This window comes from Equus przewalskii, chromosome 20 (genome assembly GCF_037783145.1).
Source record: "Equus przewalskii isolate Varuska chromosome 20, EquPr2, whole genome shotgun sequence".
NCBI classification, from domain to species: Eukaryota; Metazoa; Chordata; class Mammalia; order Perissodactyla; family Equidae; genus Equus; species Equus przewalskii.
In genome coordinates, this window is record NC_091850.1 from 30,550,616 (window position 1) to 30,568,852 (window position 18,237).

An 18,237-nucleotide genomic window follows, 5' to 3' on the forward strand; every position below is an offset into this window, starting at 1 on the left:
ACACATTATTATTATTGTTATTATTTTTGAGGAAGATTGGCCCTGAGCTAACATCTGTGCCAGTCTTCCTCTATTTTACGTGGGATGCTGCCACAGCATGGCTTGACAAGCGATGCTAGGTCCACGCCCAAGATCCGAACCTGTGAACCCTGGGCTGCCAAAGCAGAGCACGAGAACTTAACCACTATGCCACCAGGCAGGCTCCACATTATTTTATTGTCACAATTGAAATGGCAAATTGCTTGAATAAAGAGAATCTCTCAGTAGGAGTCTAATATCAGCGTTATACAGGAATACACTGCCATGCTACTCCTTGTTCTTTCTAGGTGTTTACTTGTTCATTTATTTTGTATTTTGGGGACCTGGGGGATTACGTTCCAATCTTTATGAACACAATTGCTGTTCTATATCAATCAGTTTTCTTCCCAAAGGGCAAAGAGAGACTAATTTGCCTACTTTAAAACAAAAGCATTATTCTGTTTTCTAAGAAAGCTAACTTCTCAAGACTGCTCAGGATTGAGCAGGTCAGGCAGCTTTTGTTTTTGTGGCCAAGCACGAGCATTTGTAATTGCACTGTGTTGTGTTACAGAGAGTGCGATAAGGAATGCCGGGGACATAGATCTCACCTTTTGAGCCAGAAATCTCAGACCCAACAGGAAATTTCCAACAAAATTACAAAACAGTTTACAGTTCAAGAGGCTATTTAAGCAGACATATTTGTAAAATGATTATTTATTGCATTAAAATAATTCACACCAGTAGGTGCCCACATGGCCTTTTTTGTACTCCAAACTAGGTTGCCAAAGAGAACAGGAGCACCTCTGTCAAAGCTGGCAGATCGATGGGTAGTCTGATGTTTGGTTCCAGTTCTCTGAGCAGCCTCAAAAAAGGACTAAACTGCTGTGACCAGAACAGAGCTGTCATGAGAAATGTATCACTCTCCAGAGATGGTCTCATAGACTGTCTGGGGGTTAAGGAAGAATTCATCATGCATGCTCAATGTGCAGAGCACTCTGTAGGATGAGTGGAACTTGGCTAAGGTAGTGTCCTATGGGGATTCCCCTCAGAACAGGCTCTCGGTGAATACTCTGTTCCCTTTAGGACAGATTTTACTTGAGTCTTGCATCCCCTTTCCCACTCCACACCTCCTCTTGAGAGATTAGACTCCAGCTTCTGGGAATTTGGTTTTCAGTACCCCCTGCACATTTCCACAGCACTTCTTAACCTTCTAGCTAAGCCTACAAAAAACGTGGCGTAGCCATCCCTCTCTGTACTCACTGGTCCAGAGCCTCAATCAAATGGGCACCCCGATATCCAAAGAGTGAGAGGGGAGAGGCTGGGGAAAAGTCCCCACTCACCGTAGCGTTTCTACTCAGACATTTTCAAGTTGCCCCTGGGTACAGCTCACCTGCAGCGCGCAGACCGGAGCGCGCAGCGTCTCCACGCACGCACATACTCTCTGGTCAACCGGGGCGTGCAGGCTTCCAGCGCATGGTGCACACACTTCCTGCTGGGTTACCAAGTGAGCACGTGAGCTCCTTTTCCGCTTTAGGGGCAGTAGCCTGAGGAGGTCTCTCTATTCAGCTTCTCTAATCTCGTTGCATCCGCTCCCTCCCGCAGTAACGCCCCTCCCCAGCGAATCACTCTTGCTCGCAGGAGACAAGTATTTTACTCCCGGTCACATCTGGGGGCAAAGGCCGTGCACAGTCGAGGTAGGGCTCCCCGTGTGCCCACTCGCACAGCCTGGGACGATAAACCATACAATGGCTTCATGGGAGGTGCCTCTCTAGCGGTGCATTTTTCTCCTAGGGGTGGACCAAGATTGTCACTCCCTTCTCCGAACTGGGAAAAAGTTTCTTCCTCCCAAACTCTAGGCTTCTGGCGCAGACAGGCAGCAAGGCAGACCTTCGCTTCGCGGCAGAATCGCGGGCCAGGGCACAAAGGAAATGTTCTGTGGGTGGCTCTCCCGGCTGGATGCACCCTGGGGACCCTTTCAAGGGCTCCATAAAAGTCGCTGGAATAAATGGGCTCAATTGTCTGCGCACCGTTTGGCTGAGCCCCACTTCCTCGCGCCCCAATTTATTTACATTCCTGATGCCTCTCCGCGCTTCTGGGCGCCCCCACACTGCCCAGAGTTAACAGAGTCAAGAGAGGGAGAGTGTGTGAAGGGAAGTGGGACAGAGGCCGGTGGCCTGGCCCTCTGACGCTGATCTCCACCTGGTTTTGCAGCCTCTCCTCTCCTGAGAGGGTCCCCCAGCCTTATCACAGGCTGCTCCTTTGCTCTTCTCCCCATTCTCGTCACTCCTGCCCCTTGATGGGGGTGGGGGTGGGGGCTAGCATCCCCTAATGCACTCTCCTCTTTTCCCTCCCAGAGAAGGCCACGTTGCAGTGTCTGCACACCCTGGGCCTCCGCCTGCGTCAGTAGGCGGAGCTACTGGGCAGCAGGTCATAGCGTCCCCCACTATAGACCACCACGCCAGGCGGGTAGTAGAGGTCGGGCTCCGCGGCCGGGTGGAGAGGCGCCAGGGCCTGCAGCCCCTGATCCTCGGGCTCTGGCTTAGTGGTGGCGGTGAAGGGGCGCATGCTGGTGAGCGAAGGCGACGCGATGCACCAAAGCAAGTTCTTGAGCGCCTTGCGGAACTCTCGGCGCACGAGGCAGTAGAGGATGGGGTTGAGGCAGCTGTTGGAGTGAGCCAGGCACACGCTCACGGGGAACGCGTATACCTGGCACAGGAAGTACTCTTGGCTGAAGGGCACTGCGTTGAACTTGATGAGGATGCTCCAGGTGGTGAGCGCCTGGTTGGGCAGCCAACACAGGAAGAAGGACAGGACCACGATGGTCACTGATTTGGTGACTTTAGACCGCCTCCGGGCGCTGGCTCCAGCCAAGCCTCCTCCAGCCGCTGGGGCGCCTCCTTCGGTCCCTGCCACGCGGTGGTCGGAGATGAAGCGTACCAGCAGCAGATAGCACAGGCTAATGATGCCCAGCGGCAGCACGAAGCCTAGCAGCACTTTCTGCAAGTGGTAGAGGCCCAGCCAGAACTGCCTGTCGCCGCCCAGCAACTTGTCGGGGAAGCGCACCAGGCACAGCTCCTCGCCCATCACCTTGATCGTGGTGGAGAAGATGGCATTGGGCAGGGAGGCCAGCACGGCCGAGGCCCAGATCAGCACGCACAGTGCCTTGGCCGAGAAGCAGCAGCTGTCCTCCAGGCTCTGACCGCAGCAGTCGCCCCGGCTGTGCCCTCGGGTCCGGTGGCTCTTAAGAGCTGAAGCCACCGAGTGGTATCGCGCCACGCTCATGGCGGTGAGGAAGAAGACGCTGGCGTACATGTTTATGGACGTCACTATGGATACGATCTTACACATGGCCTTGCCGAAGGGCCATTTGAAGTCGAGAGCGTTCTCTACTGCCCAGAAGGGCAGGGTGAGCACAAACTGAAAGTCCGTTAGCGCCAGGTTGGTGACGAAGAGGTTGATGTAGGACTTGCGCCAGCCTTGCTTGCTCTTCATCAGGTAGAGCACCAGCAGGTTGCCCGCCAGCCCCAACGCGCAAACCACCCAGTACACCATGCTGATGAGGATCCGAACCCGGGCCTCGGTGTCCGCGCTCTCCGCCCCGCCGCTACCCGGGGGATGCCCTGGCGCGGCGCCGTCGGGCAACTCTAGCCCCAGCTCCCACCACAAGTCCTGGAGCTGCAGCGACGTGTTGCCACTGCTGTTGGCAGCCTGCAGAAGGTCCGGGATGAGACGGAAGAGTTCTGCGAGCTCGTCCCCGCCAGCCGCCTTATTCATGGTGGCTATCGTGGCTCGAACGCCCACCTGCATGCTCAGGTGCCTCTAGGTCATGTTCCAGGGACAAGACCTAAGAGAGTCCAGCTCCCACAGGGGTCTTTCCCGGGACGAGGGCGCAGGGCATGAGTGGGAGCTTTCAAAGCAGCCGCTGAAGATAGAGCCTAGGAATTGGGCGCCAAGCGCGTCCCGGGCGCCCAGGAGTTGCGCTCAGTTGGCTCTGGAGGGGAGTTGAGCAGAGCTCAGCTCCCAAGGCGAACAGTCAGCGTCCAGGTGTTCTCTCGCCAAGGTCAGAGTCTCAGGGTCTCTACTGTACGACTCAGACTTTCACTCCTGCGTTTCCCGTTGTCACTTGGCACTAGCGTATAACCCACCCGGCCTCTCAGGACCGCTATTGCGCGCCCGCGCCTTCTCTTTCAAATACCTTTGTCGCTTCCTCTGCTGCTGCTTGGACGAGGTTTCTGTCCTTTGAAAGAAAAAGATAGGAGAGTTCCGTCTACCTCGCTCTGACTCTCTGGAGGTCTTTCGATGTCGTTGTCGCTGTCTCACGTTTCGTCTCTCCGCTGTTGTCGACTCCCAGTGAGTTGCCAGCTCCGCTCACCCGAGTTAAATTCTCAAGACGTTCGCGGAGTTACACCCGCAAAGCCGAGGCTGCGGGCTCCCAAAGAGCATGCGTAAACCCCTCGCAGAGAGTGGGGGCGCTTTCCGAGGTGCTGAACTTCGCCGCGCCCTCCGCGGGGGAGGAAGGAGAGGCGGGCAGTAGGCAGAGCCCATTGGTCAACTCCCCTTTTCCTCTTCAAAGTTTCAAAAGAAAATAGTCGTAACCCTTTATTTGCTGGAGAAATTCTGCTTTTACTTGAGATCCCTTTTCCTTTCTTTATTCCTGAACATAACTATTGGATTTTTTTCTCTTCATTACTCCCACTTTATTTTTGAAATTATCCCATTTGCTGAAGGATGGTTCTAAAAATACACAATCTCTTGCCCATTTTTCTTTTTAAAAGCAATAATAGTGTCCTCTCTCCATGCCCAGATCCTAAATCAGATGATGGGCTTTGTGAATACACAAACTCAAGTTCCACTTGCCTTTCTTTAATTAGCTGACTACTTTAATTGGTGCCTGTGATTGCCAGGATTTTCAAAGGGTTTTCACCTAGCAGAACTTGGGGGTGGGGAGTGGGCAGAACTCTGCAAGTTCTCTGCTTTGGTATATTCTGAGAACTGAAGCTAAGCCGAACATATAATTGGTGAGCCGAATTCACAGACATTAGGTACCACCTGTCTAGCTCTCAGCTCAAATCTCTTCAACAAATTGTTTACTCACATAAACCCGTATTCTCTTTACCTTGATGCAGTTGGAATAGAAGATCCCAGAGGGTTGTTTTGGGACCACCAGTTCCCGATTTCCATCACTCTTATAATCAGAACTCTTTACCAGGTTTAAAGACCGATGGAAGTAAATTCTAAGGAAACTTCTATGTTCCTTTGGGCAAGGGGATCCAGTGTAAACCATTTGAATTACATCTTAAATTGCAGTTTATTTAAATGACAGCACAACTTCTCTAGTATAAATTACACTTTTTACGGTGGGCTTAAGAGATTTGAAATGTTTTCCTTACTGCCTGGGACTAAACTGAAATAAAAGTATCTTTAAACCTATTTGTCCTCAGTCCTGGGGTAATGCAGAACTTGCGACTTTACTTGTAGAGATAAGGAGGATACGACTTTAAAGCAGAGGAGATAGAAAAAATTTAGTGAAAAAACAAACACGGTACCCAAAATATATGAAGGGAAACAAACAATCTTGATTCCAAAGCGAAAACACAGTTCCAGAGAACACACTTCATCGTAAACGCTGGACTGCTCAGCCTGCCCGGTAGAGGGCGCCAGGGCTCTGGTAAAACCAAAAAGCAAACCAAGCCACCTCTTTGGAACAGCTCCAATATGGAGAAGCCCGGCCAGCCCTGAAATTCCTCCCAATCCACAGGCTGCTTCCGTGCATACCTCTTACCCCTATTTTAGTAGCCTCACCTTCAGGCTCAGTGTTCACTTTATTTTTTACTAGTTTTTTCTCCATTAAATTTTAATCTCTCCTTTATTAAAAAATTTTTTTAAAAAATATTTCAAGGTGCTGTTGAAAAACAAGGAAGCCTAGGGCATACCCTGAAAGCTCTTTGCCTCAGTTTTCTCTGTTGTATATAGAAGGAATTGTGGTTTTCAAATATTCTGAGGATAGGTCTGAGCGGGTGACATCAGAGTCAGCAGGGGAGCTTGCTGAAAACGTAGGCTGCAGCCCTCCTCCAGCCCCGGCTGGCCCCGGAGATTCTGACTGTCAGTGGAGTTGGAAAGGGGCCCAAGAATCTACATTTTAAACGCGTTCTTCCAGGTGATACAAATTTTTCCCCAAGTTTGGGAACATCTGGATTTTTATTCCTTTTCTAACTCTTCGCGTAAAAAAATTTAAGCGCCAAAAAAGAAATAATGTCCACTGATGGCTTATCACACACTGAGATGGGAAGTGAAGGAAGAGAAGAGGGTTTTGCCAAGTTTCCCTAAAATCGCACTTAGGCCTGACAGCGACCTTTCTTCACCATTGGTCTGGGAGGGCCATGCGCTCCTGAGGAATACCAGGCCTTGAGTACTAGCCAGCACCGCTCAGATTGAGCCCTCAGGAAAGGCTGTTCCCAAGTATGACTCTCAGAGAGTGCTGCCCAGATGCAGAAATCACAGATCTTTTACATTACCGTAATTGTGAACAGAGTTCCTACTATATACGCAAAACAATGCATTAGGTGTTTGGACATATAACATCAGTGATACAATACGAATAATAGAAGCAATGATCACCACTCACATTACATGTTTATTTGGATACTATTATTTTCCTAGGGTTGCTGTAACAAATTATTACAAACTAGGTGGTTTAAAACAACAGAAATTTATTCTCTCAATGTACTGGAGGCTAGAAGTCAGAAGTCAATGTGTTGGGAGAGTTGATTCCTTCTGGAAGTCCTGAGGAAGAAACCATCCATGCCTCTCTCCTAGCTTCTAATGGTTCTAAGGTAATTCCTTGGCTTGTAGCTACATCTCTCCCTTCTCTGTCTCTGTCTTCAGATGACATTCTCCCCTCTCTGTGTATGTGGGTGTCTGTTTTCTCTCCTTATAAGGACATTAGTCATTGAATTAGGGTCCATTTTAATCCAGTATGACTTCATCCTAACTAACTACATCTGCAAAGACCCTGTTTACAAACAAGGTCACATTCGCAGGTACTGGGGGCTAGGACTTGAATATATCTTTTTGAGGGACACAGTTCTACCCACTACAGATAATAACTGTGTTCACTGTGCATAGAATTTTATCTGCATCATTTCACGTAATGCTCACAACCAGTGAGCTTGATACTATTATTACCCCAAATCTGATTTCTAGCAAATCTGATTTGCTACTTGACATTTCCACATGGTTACTGATTTTTCCTTTAAATTTCTCAATCTTAGTAAATGGCATTACTATTCACTTAACTGTTCAAGCTAAAAACCTAAGAGTAATTCTTTATTTCTTATTTTCCCTCATACCCATTCTAAGTAGGTCCTGTTAGCATGTTCTCAAGAACAGAAACAAAAATTCCCCAAACCAAAAAATTCCTGAATCCATCTACTTCTCTCCATTTCTCTCTGTATTAGTTATCTCTTGCTGAATAACAATTTATGCTAAAACTATATGGCTTAAAACAACAAACATTATCTCACAGTTTCTGCAAGTCAGAAATCCAGGTGCAGCATAAAGTCATTGGCTCAAGGTCTCTCAAGAGGTTGCAGTCAAACTATCGGTTGGGGCTGTGGTTTCATCTGAAGGCTTATGTGGTAGGAAGAAGAGTCTGCCTCTAAGCTTACTCACCTGGTTGCTGGCCGACCTTGATCTTTCACCATGTGGGATTCTCCACATGGCTGCTTCACAGTATGGCAGCTGGTTTCCACCAGCGTGAGTGATGAGAGAGAGAGAACTGGGCATGAAAACTATAGTCTTTTTATAATCTAATATCAGATGTGACACTCCCACCACTTCTGCCATGTTTTATTTTTTAGAGGTGAGTTGGTAAGTCAAGTCCACAGTCAAGGAGAGGGGAGTTATACAATAACATGCTTACTAGGAGGCAGGGATCATTGGGACCATCTTAAAGGCTGACTACCACTGCAGGGCAGGTTGTTACAACATCCAGCAGAAAACAGGGGTTGAAGGTCTACTCAACCGAGCAATATTTCCCCAGCTACACAGTGCTAGGGCAACAGAGATTGAAGTTCAAGCCTAGTAAAGTGGAGGGGAATAAGTAAATAGTCCAGGCTTTCAGTCAAAACCCCAGAAAAGGCACACCCTAAGGGTAAGTTCTACACTCTATTCTCAACAATCAGAAAATACACTCTTTCTTCAAGTCTGCATAGAACATTCACCAAAATAAGCCACAGGCTGGGCCAAAATCAAGTTTCAACAAATTTCAAAGGGTTGAAATCACACAGACATGTATTTTGAGCACAGTGGAATTAAACTAGAAATCAACAAAAGGTTGATAACTACAAGTCCTCAAATGTGTCGAAATTAAGCAGCATTTTAACCAACCCATGAGTTAAAGAACTAACATTTATAAGATGTTATAAAATAAATTATAAAATATTTTATAGTAAATCATAATAAAATATGACATCAAAATTTGTGGGATGCAACTAAAGCAGGGCTTAGAGGGAAATTTATAGCTATATATGCATCTTTTTAAAAAGAAGAAAGGTCAAACATCAACGATCTAGGCTTCCAACTCAAGATACTCGAGGAAGAAAAATAAATTAATTCCAAAAGAAGAAGTATGGAAATATTAAAGAGAAGAGCAGAAATACATGAAGGGCCCTCGCTATGTCAGGGATAAACCTTCTAGTTGCTAGGTCATAGAGAGGTGAGGGGAGGGGGCTCTCAAGGGAGGACCAGAGCAGCCCAGAGGTGGTTACTCAGAGGGCTTGGGGCAGAGGTCAACCAGTAGGTATGGACATGTATAAACACTTTTTAAAATCTCTGCTGCTATGCTCACTCATACCAGCTGAATATGAATATGAGGTCTCCTCAATATGATGCCACCATCTATTGAACCATTCTTGTCAACTTAACTCCACCAGATACAACATCCTTGACACTGAATTGCACTGACACTACCCCACTAGTCATTCCCCATATTTTGATAAGCAATCTCCCTCTCTCTTAGTTTACTGTGTTCTTTTTGCCTAAATGGACATTTCTCTCCTATCCCTTTTGCCTGACTGGTGAATTACTGATTGTTCTTCAAGGTTAAACTCACACAATTATTTCCTCTTTGGAAGATTTTATTATTCCTAATATTTTCTAGAGAGAATTAGTCACTCTTTCTGTGCTCCCAAAGGACTTTATATGAACATTTATTACAGCGCTTATTACTGTCTCAGACAGACAATAACAAACAACTACCCCTCCTTCAAACTGAATACCTCTTGAGAACTATATTCCATGTTTAATCTCTTTGTATCCTCAATTCCTGACATAGTGCCTGGAAAATTATATGCAGCTTGAACCCATGAATGAGTCATTAATTCCATTTCTTACTAACCACTAACATTCATTCAACAATAAGAAAGAAATTCCCAGTTGGAAGACCCTGCAATCATCTGCAAACTCTGTTTCAAGTGCTTTTCCAGTCCTCCTCCCCATGTTCCACACACTCAGAACTTGGCAACTGCCATTCTCAATGCACTGGAAGCAATATTCTCCCTGACCTTTGCCTTAGTTAGGAGGGTCTCTGTAATCAGGGAAACAATCATGGGTCCCAGTTAAATAGTTAGTTGGGACTTGTTTCATAAAAAGATATTAAAATGAGTCTGGATTACTTTACAGCATTCTGAAAGCAAAAAATGTCACATTTCATTATTTTTCTAAATCAAATTAAACCCGGCTTAAAGCTCCCCTTATTAAGTTGGAGAGAAATCAAGACCAGCCAACTTTGGTGACTTCCTGTTCTTCAACGGGGCTATTCCCCAGGCTCATGCAGTCTGGAGAAGAGAAGGAGGGCCCTGGTCCTCACGCCAAGCTGGCACACTGCTGCTGTCTTTAACTCTCGAGGACTGAGTGGCCCCCCAAATTGGGCAGCTCCACTGGCAGCTTCATTTATCATACTGAGATCTGCTCTGGAGTCCTCTGTTGAGTGTCTCAACATCATGGCCCTAATGTGTAAGACATCTGTATGGTCATCCTCACTCTGGGATGCTGCATTGAGGTAGGCTCTGAACCCATTCTGGAATCTCCAACCCTCTTCCTATCCCAGTTCCTAAGGCTCACCATCTTCTGGTGTTGAATACCTCCTTTTTTAATTATTGAAACTCCATTTCTTTCACCATTGAGAAAAAACTCAACCTAATCACCTCATGCCCTCTAAAATAGTGATTCTTAAAATGCAGTCCCAGCCAGGAGCATTAGCATCACCTGGGAGCTTGTTAGACATATAAATTTACAGGCTCCACCCAATACCTACAGAATCATAAACTCTGGAGTCAGGCCCAGCAATCTAGGGTTTAACAAGCCCTCCAGGTGATTTTGATGTATTAAAGTTTGAGAACAACTGTTCTAAAACAAAGAAGTAGCTTTCCCCCCAACTCCTACTCTGAAACACACACAGAGACAAAACTGTTAGCCACTCTTCCCCTTAAGGAAAGCCCAGACACCAGGACAACAGGATGTGATAGGAGGGAGGGCATGTGGGTATGGAGACTGATTACTTTTCCTTTCTAAGGTTATGAATGCCCATCAGAGAAAGAAACAAAACACAGGAAAATTTCTGTGGCAGGATGACTTATTGATGTACTGTTTCTTTGCTGTCTTAGAATCTCTTGAGGACCTTAAAAGCATTCCAATCCCTGGGTTTCTCCCCCCAGGAATTCTGAATTAATAAGTCTGGAGTGAGTCCAGATGTTACTTTTCCAAAGTTCCCCACATTATTCTAATGCACGGCCAAGGGTAAAGTCCATTGCCCTTGATCCCCTGTTGCTTATTTGAAGATGACCCAGGTCAACTAACTCACCATTAACTTGTAGGCTTGCTTGTGACTCAGTGAAGGATGGAATGGGAGCATCCAGTCCTAGGTTCTACCAGTTGCCTCATATTCAGTCAAGAGTTGACATTTCTATTATTTTCCTTGCTTACTCACTCATGATCAGAGGAGCAGTTATAGCCTTCACACACAGGTCTAACAATTGCAAAGTCACTTAGGAATGCTTTTGAATATCAGTTTCTATACTCTTCCTATTTCTGTCATTGCAAACTAGCTGAGGCTGATTTTTCTTGTGTAGCTTTCAAGTTCCTTTTGTTAAAAATCAGTAGTCACCCATAGTAGAGGTGCATAAGGGATGATCTCGGTCCCCTCTCTACCACCTCTTTACCAGGTTTCAAAGAAGCATAGCTCATAACAAGTTCTGCCACTTACATTTATTTGTAAGCAGAAACAAAAGAATCATACAACCCATTCTGTAGGCTCAATGAATCTAGCGAGCATCTAGCATAAAGGGTTCTCGTGCTTGGGACTGATTGAACTTCTTGAATATATGAGTTTATAGTCTTCATCAAATTTGGAAAAATTTTGGCCATTATTTCTTCAAATAGTTTTTGATTCCCCTCAACCCTTTTGTAAACTTCAATTATGTGCATATTATGCTGTTTGAAGTGTTCCACGGCTCCCTGATGCAGTGTGGGGTTTATTTTCCAGTCTTTTTATCTATGTGTTTCATTTTGGATAGTTTCTATGACTTCAAGTTCACTAATATTTTCTTTTGTAGCATCCAATCAGCTAGTAATACTATGTAGTGTAGTTTCCATCTCAGACATTGTTTTTTTAATCCCTGGAAGTTCAACTTGGATCTTTTTTATATCTCTCCTCAACATGCTCGTGATTTCTTCTATCTTCTTAAACCTATAAAATGTAATTATTATACCTTTAAAAATACCCTCATCTACTCATTCTATCAGAAGTGTCATTTCTGGGGCTGTTTCTATCGATTGACTTTTCTCCTCATTTTGAACTGCATTTCCCTGCATCTTTGCATTCCTGATCATTTTTGACACACAGGGTGGATTTTACTTTGTTGCTTGCTTGATATTTTTGTATTCTTTAAATAGTCTTGCATCACATTTAAGTTACTTGTAAAGAATTTGGTCCTCTGAAGGCTTGCTTTTATGTTTTGTTAGGTGAGACCGGGACAATCTTTATTCTAGGTCTAATTTTGTCCCAATTCTGAGGCAATATTCTCTGATGCCTTGTGTATTACAAGGTTTTTTCTAATTTGACTGGTAGGAAAGCAAACTATTCCTGGCCCGGTGTCATTGTTGGAATTGGTTCACCTGAAGCTTTCCAGTGTTTTCTTTTTTTTCCTGCCTCAGTTTATTCTCATGCATGGACTGAGCAGTACCTAGTTAAAGGCTTGTGGGGAATCCTTTACACATCTCTGGAACTTTGTGTATATACAGCTCTCTCCTCTCTGTGCAAGTCTCTCCTCTTCCACAGTCTGTCCTGCAAACTCTTAGCTACTTTGACTTCCTCAAATTCTTAACTTCCTCCTCAATTCAGAGACCGTTGAGCTGTTTGGGGTCCCCTGCCCGCATTGCAGCCTGAAACTCTCTCCACGCAGTAATCTGGGTAATTGTAGGGCTCACATTACCTGTTTGCCTCCTCTCAGGGGTCATTGTCCTGTGCTGCTTGTTGCCCAATGTCTGAAAACCATTGTTTCATATATTTTACCCACTCTTTTTTTAGTTAAATTGAAAGGGCAAATCACATGCCTGTTACTGCATCATGGTTGAAAATGGAAATCCGTTTTTGCTAGATATTTATATCCTGTATATACAAGATTGGGGAGTGTCTCTACAATATCTTAATCAAGTCACATATCTTCAATATTTTAGTTAAGAGACATCTGGTGTTTATCAGAGATAAAGATAGTTGTAGTACTTTTAGTTGCTGACTTGTAGTGTGAACTTCTGATTAAATAATACCTGACCATTCTCAACGTTCATATTCTTTTTTCCACTATGTAAATTAAAAGTAACACATACTAATATCATCGACAATGAAATTTTTACAAGTAAATTATAGATGTTGTACCCCATCCCTTCCAATAAAACTGCGTGCAGACCTGGGATTTAGGTCTCACTTGCCAAATCCTCACCAGCAGAGTGCGAACTGTTGGTTCCTCTTTCTTGTCTGGATTCCAAGATTAGATGCTAGAACCAGAACCGTGTGCAGAAATGACAGAGAGGGGTGCTCAGAACACTGCCATCGACCCCCGAGCAGTGGCCAGTGCCCTACCTTCTGCTGAGGTACACACAGTGTTTGTGTTGTAACAAGTGTCAATGTTAACAAACCTCTCTTTGCTGCAGTGACTGGTGATTTAAATAGTTACATTTGTTTTCAGCAAATCCACAAAGGAGAATATTTATTCTTCAGGGCAAAGAGAGAAGGGAATATCTAATACTAAACAGAATCTGTTTCCCAAGGTCAGGTGGAAGTTGGAAGAGGAAGCCGACTCGTTAATAGAGGGGTGTCTCCATGGGCCTCTGAGCAGTTCACTCCCCAAAACATTCCTCACTAAGTCTCCCACCCAAACCCATCCTCAGATTAAATATTCATTTACCATTTTTCCTTTGAGAGAAATGCAGAAAAGAATGAAACATATCCCCTGTACTAACAGTTTATAATCAAGCGCAGAATCATTCACAACAAATCACAAGATTCATTAACTCGAATTTCACTGCATGAAATGCAGCTCAGTTGCCCACTTTCTGATTCACTGCTTGACAACATCACCTCTTTCTATGAGTCTTTCACAGACTTCTCTCTGGTTTACATCCTGATCCATGCATTTCATAAACATATCCTGTGTTCCTAATTTTCTCACTCTGGGTTTCAAAGACTTCATCAGCCTATCCATACGCATATCACCCCTCTCTCCTACAAAAGATGAATGACAACACCTTAATCTGATTAAGGCCACTGCTTTACTGCAGGAAACAGTGATTGAATCAATACAGCCATTTGCTCTTGGAGACCTCTCAGGAGACTTGGTGTGGGTTTAGCAGGACAGAGAAACATGTAACTAACAGTATGAGTCAGTGTTATCTGCAACACTCAGAGGGGCTATGAAGCAACAAAGGAGGCCTCTTCATTGCCAATGAGGTGATCCTGGCAGGCACCATTTGGCGAGTGTGGCTGAGGTGGATAAAGGTGTTAGCAGAGTCACCCAGCCCTCAGCCAGCTGTCCCCTGGGCCTCATGAAAGGGTCTCTGAGAGTGCAGAGTCTGGCTTTCTGTGCCCTGAAGACTCCTAGTGCTGCAAATACTCATCTTGTGGCCGTGGAGATAAACTAACCTCTATTTGGCAGTGTGGGCAAGTTCTGTGGAGACTCTATAAAATCATAAAGAGGTCTTTTATCTTAACCCAGGGTTAATTTTAAAGCCCATTTTGATGTGCATCTTTTAAAGTAATTTTATCCTGAGGAGAAATATACCTTGTTCATTGAAATGAAATCGTTGGAGCACTTAGGGGCATTGCTTCATCACCCTCAGGGAAAATCTTTAACGTGAATTAGTGGTATTGCATGCATCTGCCTGATTTTAGGTGAGGTGTCTGTGACTAGGTTTTCCCTTCATCATTTTTCCAATGGTCAACAGAAAAATCAGTGACAAGGTGAATGCATGGATCAACTGTGGTAGATCCATACAATGAATACTATGTGGAAATAAAAAGGAGTACAGTATTAGCACACAAAACATCCCTGAATCTCAAATAATTTTGCAGAATGAAAGAAGGCAGACAAAAGTGAGTCCATACTACATGACACCATTTATATAAAATTCTAGAAAATGCTAATAATGTCCAGTGATGGAAGGCAAGACAGTGGCTACCTGTGGTTGGAGGCAATGCAAGTAGGGACAGGAGAAAGGGATTACAAAGGGGCAGGAGGAAACTTCTGGTTTGACATACACACACACATGCACACACATGCACATATATACATATGTCAAATTTATTGTGGTGATGATTTCACAGATGTGTCTATACCGGCGTCAACACAAAATTGTACACTTTAAACAGGTGTAGTTTATGGTATATTTCAATAAAGCAAAAAAATGGTGGCTATTATTATGGTACATCCTTATTACTACTTCAAAGTTTCTTGAGGGCGCAGCTGATGTCCTGCCCTCCTTGATCTCAGGAGGTTACCAAAGAGCACTGGTAAATAGAGGAGCGGCCCTCTGAGACCAAGCAGGACCCCTGACACTCAGCTAGTCTCTGCCTCTGAGGAGGAGAACCCCAGCCCAAGCTGCTCACACGCTTTGGTTGAGCCCAATGGGTTAAGAGCATAGAAAGAGTGGAGCGAACTAGTCTCATAGACATTTCCTGGCACTTCCATCCTTTCCTGACATCACTCTCCATGAGAGAATTTCTAATCTGGTCAGATTTCAAGGACATTGGTTGAACTGCCTTTACTGGTGGGTGGAGTTATTTCTTAACTGGAAAAACTCAATCTTTGGTGTCTCTCTTCCATGTTTTTCTTCCATGTAGCTGAGTATGTGGAGCCAGGACTCTCCTCGCATCCTTTGCCCAGTTTGAACTAGTGAATCAGTCCTCCTTAAAGACTTTCTTCCCTTGATTTCAAATATACCGTGCTCTCTTGATTCTCCTCTTATTTTGCTGGCCAATCCTCAGTCTTCATTGCTGATTCTTGTTTATTTCCCAGAATTCCAAATATTGCAGTACCCTCAGTGTCTTAATTCGTTCAGTCTGCTATAACAAAAATACCATAGACCAGGTGTCTTATAAACAACAGAAATTTATTTCTCAGTGTTCTGGAGGCTGGGAAGTCCAAGATCAAGGTGCTGGCAGATTCAGTGTCTGGTGAGACCTGCTTCCTGGTTCATAAACAGCCATCTTCTTGCTCTGTCCTCACAGGGCAGAAGAGTTGAAGGAGCTCTCTGGGCTTTCCTTTATAAATGCACTAATTCCATGATGAGGGCTCTACTCTCATGACCTAATCGCCTCCCAAAGGCCTCACTCCTAATGACGTCACATTTGTGGTTAGGATTTCACATATGGTTCTGGGGGGGTGGGGGTGCAGCACATGCTATCAGTTTAGAGTGCCCAAACTTCAGTCCTCGTGTCTCTTTTTCTTCTCTGCCCCGTTTACTCAATAGGTAACCTTGTTTCATTTCATGGCTCTTAATATCTTCCATATACCTATGATGGCTTCCAAATGTTTCTGCTAAGGCAGTAGCACACAAAGGCTCCCTGACGCATTCCATCCCTAACTTCTTCCTTTTTTAGGTAGAATGAAATAAAGGGGCTGGTGCTTATGTGGTTCAGGACCAACAAGGACCAGCCCAATCATGATAACATCCACAGCTGCCAGCGTGGGTGTTTTTGTCCCAGATGAACAGAGGCCACCATACAACTTCTCCTTATTAGGCTTCTCTAATTTCCAATTCTATAGTGTCCCCACCATGTGTTAAGTTATTTTAAAGAATGAGAATGGACTGTTACATTTTATGTTTTGTATTTAGAAGCAATCTCAAACTTCCAGAAAAGTTGGAAGTGAAGTTAAAAAAAAAATTTTGTGTTCTGAGTCATTTGAGAGTAAATTGTCAAGCAGATACCCCATCACCTCCAAATACTTTCATGTGTATCCCTAACAACCAAGGACATTCTTCTACATAACTACAATCTTCACAATCGGGAAATTGACAGTGGCACAATACCACCACCAGTCCTCGGTCCCCTTTCAAGTTTCACTAATTGTTCCAACAGTGTCTTTTGAAACAAAAGGACCCTATTCAGAATCGTGTGTTGCATTTAGTTGGCATATCTCTTTGGTCTCTGGAACAGTCTTTCAGTTTTTCTTTGGCTTTTATGGCCTTTTGAAGCGAAAAAGCCAGTTATTTTGTAGAATGTCCCTCGATTTTGGTTTGTCTGATGTTTCCTCATTATTACATTCAGGCTCTGTGTCTTTGGCAGAGACTTCACAGAAATGATGCTGTTCTCATTGAAGGCTATCAGATTTTGATTTTCCACATGACTGATTTTGTTTACTTTGTTAACTTGATTAAGGTGATATCTGCTAGGCTTCTCCACTCTAAAGTATTCTTTCGGACTTTATAATTAATAAGTATTTGGGAGGAGGTAATTTAAAGTTATATAAAGTTCATATTCCTCATCAACTTTCTACTCATTTATCTGATTGTCTCAGTATGGATTTATAGATTCTTATTTTATAATATGACTAATAATTCATTACTGACAATATACATTTTTTTGCTTAAACTTTCCTAGATTTGGCCAGTGGGAGCCCTTTCATGCTAGCTCTTCTCTCCTTTGGACATGCTCTCATCTTTCTTGGAGTTGTTCCTTTGTTTGTTTTGAGCAACAAAATGTTTCAGGCTCATCTTCTATTTTCCAAGCCTTAGTTCTGGAATCAGTCATTTCTCTAAGGAATCTTAGTTTCTTCTTTTTTAAAGATTGGCACCTGAGCTAACATCTGTTGCCAATCTTCTTCTTTTCTTTTCTTCTTCTCCCCAAAGCCCCCCAGTACATAGTTGTATATTGTAGTTGTGGTCCTGCTGATTGTGCTATGTGGGACACCGCCTCAGCATGGCCTGATGAGCAGTGCCATGTCTGCGCCCAGGATATGAACCAGTGAAACCCTGGGCTACCAAGTGGAGCACGTGAACTTAACCACTTGGACATCGGCTGGCCCCGGAGTCCTAGTTTCTTTTTTGGGATAACGGTATTAGAATCTGAGATTTGAGTGTCAGGTGTACTTATTGCTTTTGAGGGGTCCTTTCTCCAACATCCTCGAGTGGACTGACCTAGGGGATATATGTATGTACACACACATATACATAATATTTGTGCACAGTTGTATCTTTATTTCTGAATGCTTCTATATATATATCACTAACTCTAGGTTCATACCAATACCTTCAGTTTCAATTCCACACCGCAGGGTTCATTCTACTTTTCTCTCTTTTCATGTTAGTACTTCTTTTTACTGGCAGTGTGAAATTTGACTCCCCTTATCCTTGCTATGTTTACTTATTTGATCAATCTCCCCCTGTAATGTAACCAGTCTCCAATCGCCACCATCAGTTGCCACCATAAGCCCACCCCTTCTCACCCTACCAGTGTTTCAACATCCTGTCAGGACATCGCCTCTCAGGCGGATGCCCTCCTCACTCTGCTCGGTCTCTGATACCACACATTGGGCAGCTGTGCTACACAGACATCTTTTCATTGCTGCGGCTCTGACACCTTGCAACTGCCCACTCCCTGTTCCCCCTCACCCCACGTGGGCTCCCTCTGGCAGACCTCCCACGTGAATCTTCCCCCTACCAACT

The 18,237-nt window shown here is 44.5% G+C and overlaps 1 protein-coding gene across 1 annotated transcript; it reads right to left on the minus strand.

Annotated features, from left to right (window-relative positions):
• Positions 1-716: 716 nt before the first annotated feature.
• RXFP3 (relaxin family peptide receptor 3) lies at positions 717-4,470 on the minus strand. Its single transcript, XM_008511850.2, has one exon. It carries the CDS (start codon positions 3,823-3,825, stop codon positions 2,419-2,421), a length of 1,407 nt encoding a protein of 468 aa, XP_008510072.1. The 5' UTR covers positions 3,826-4,470; the 3' UTR covers positions 717-2,418.
• Between the last annotated feature and the right edge of the window lie 13,767 nt (positions 4,471-18,237).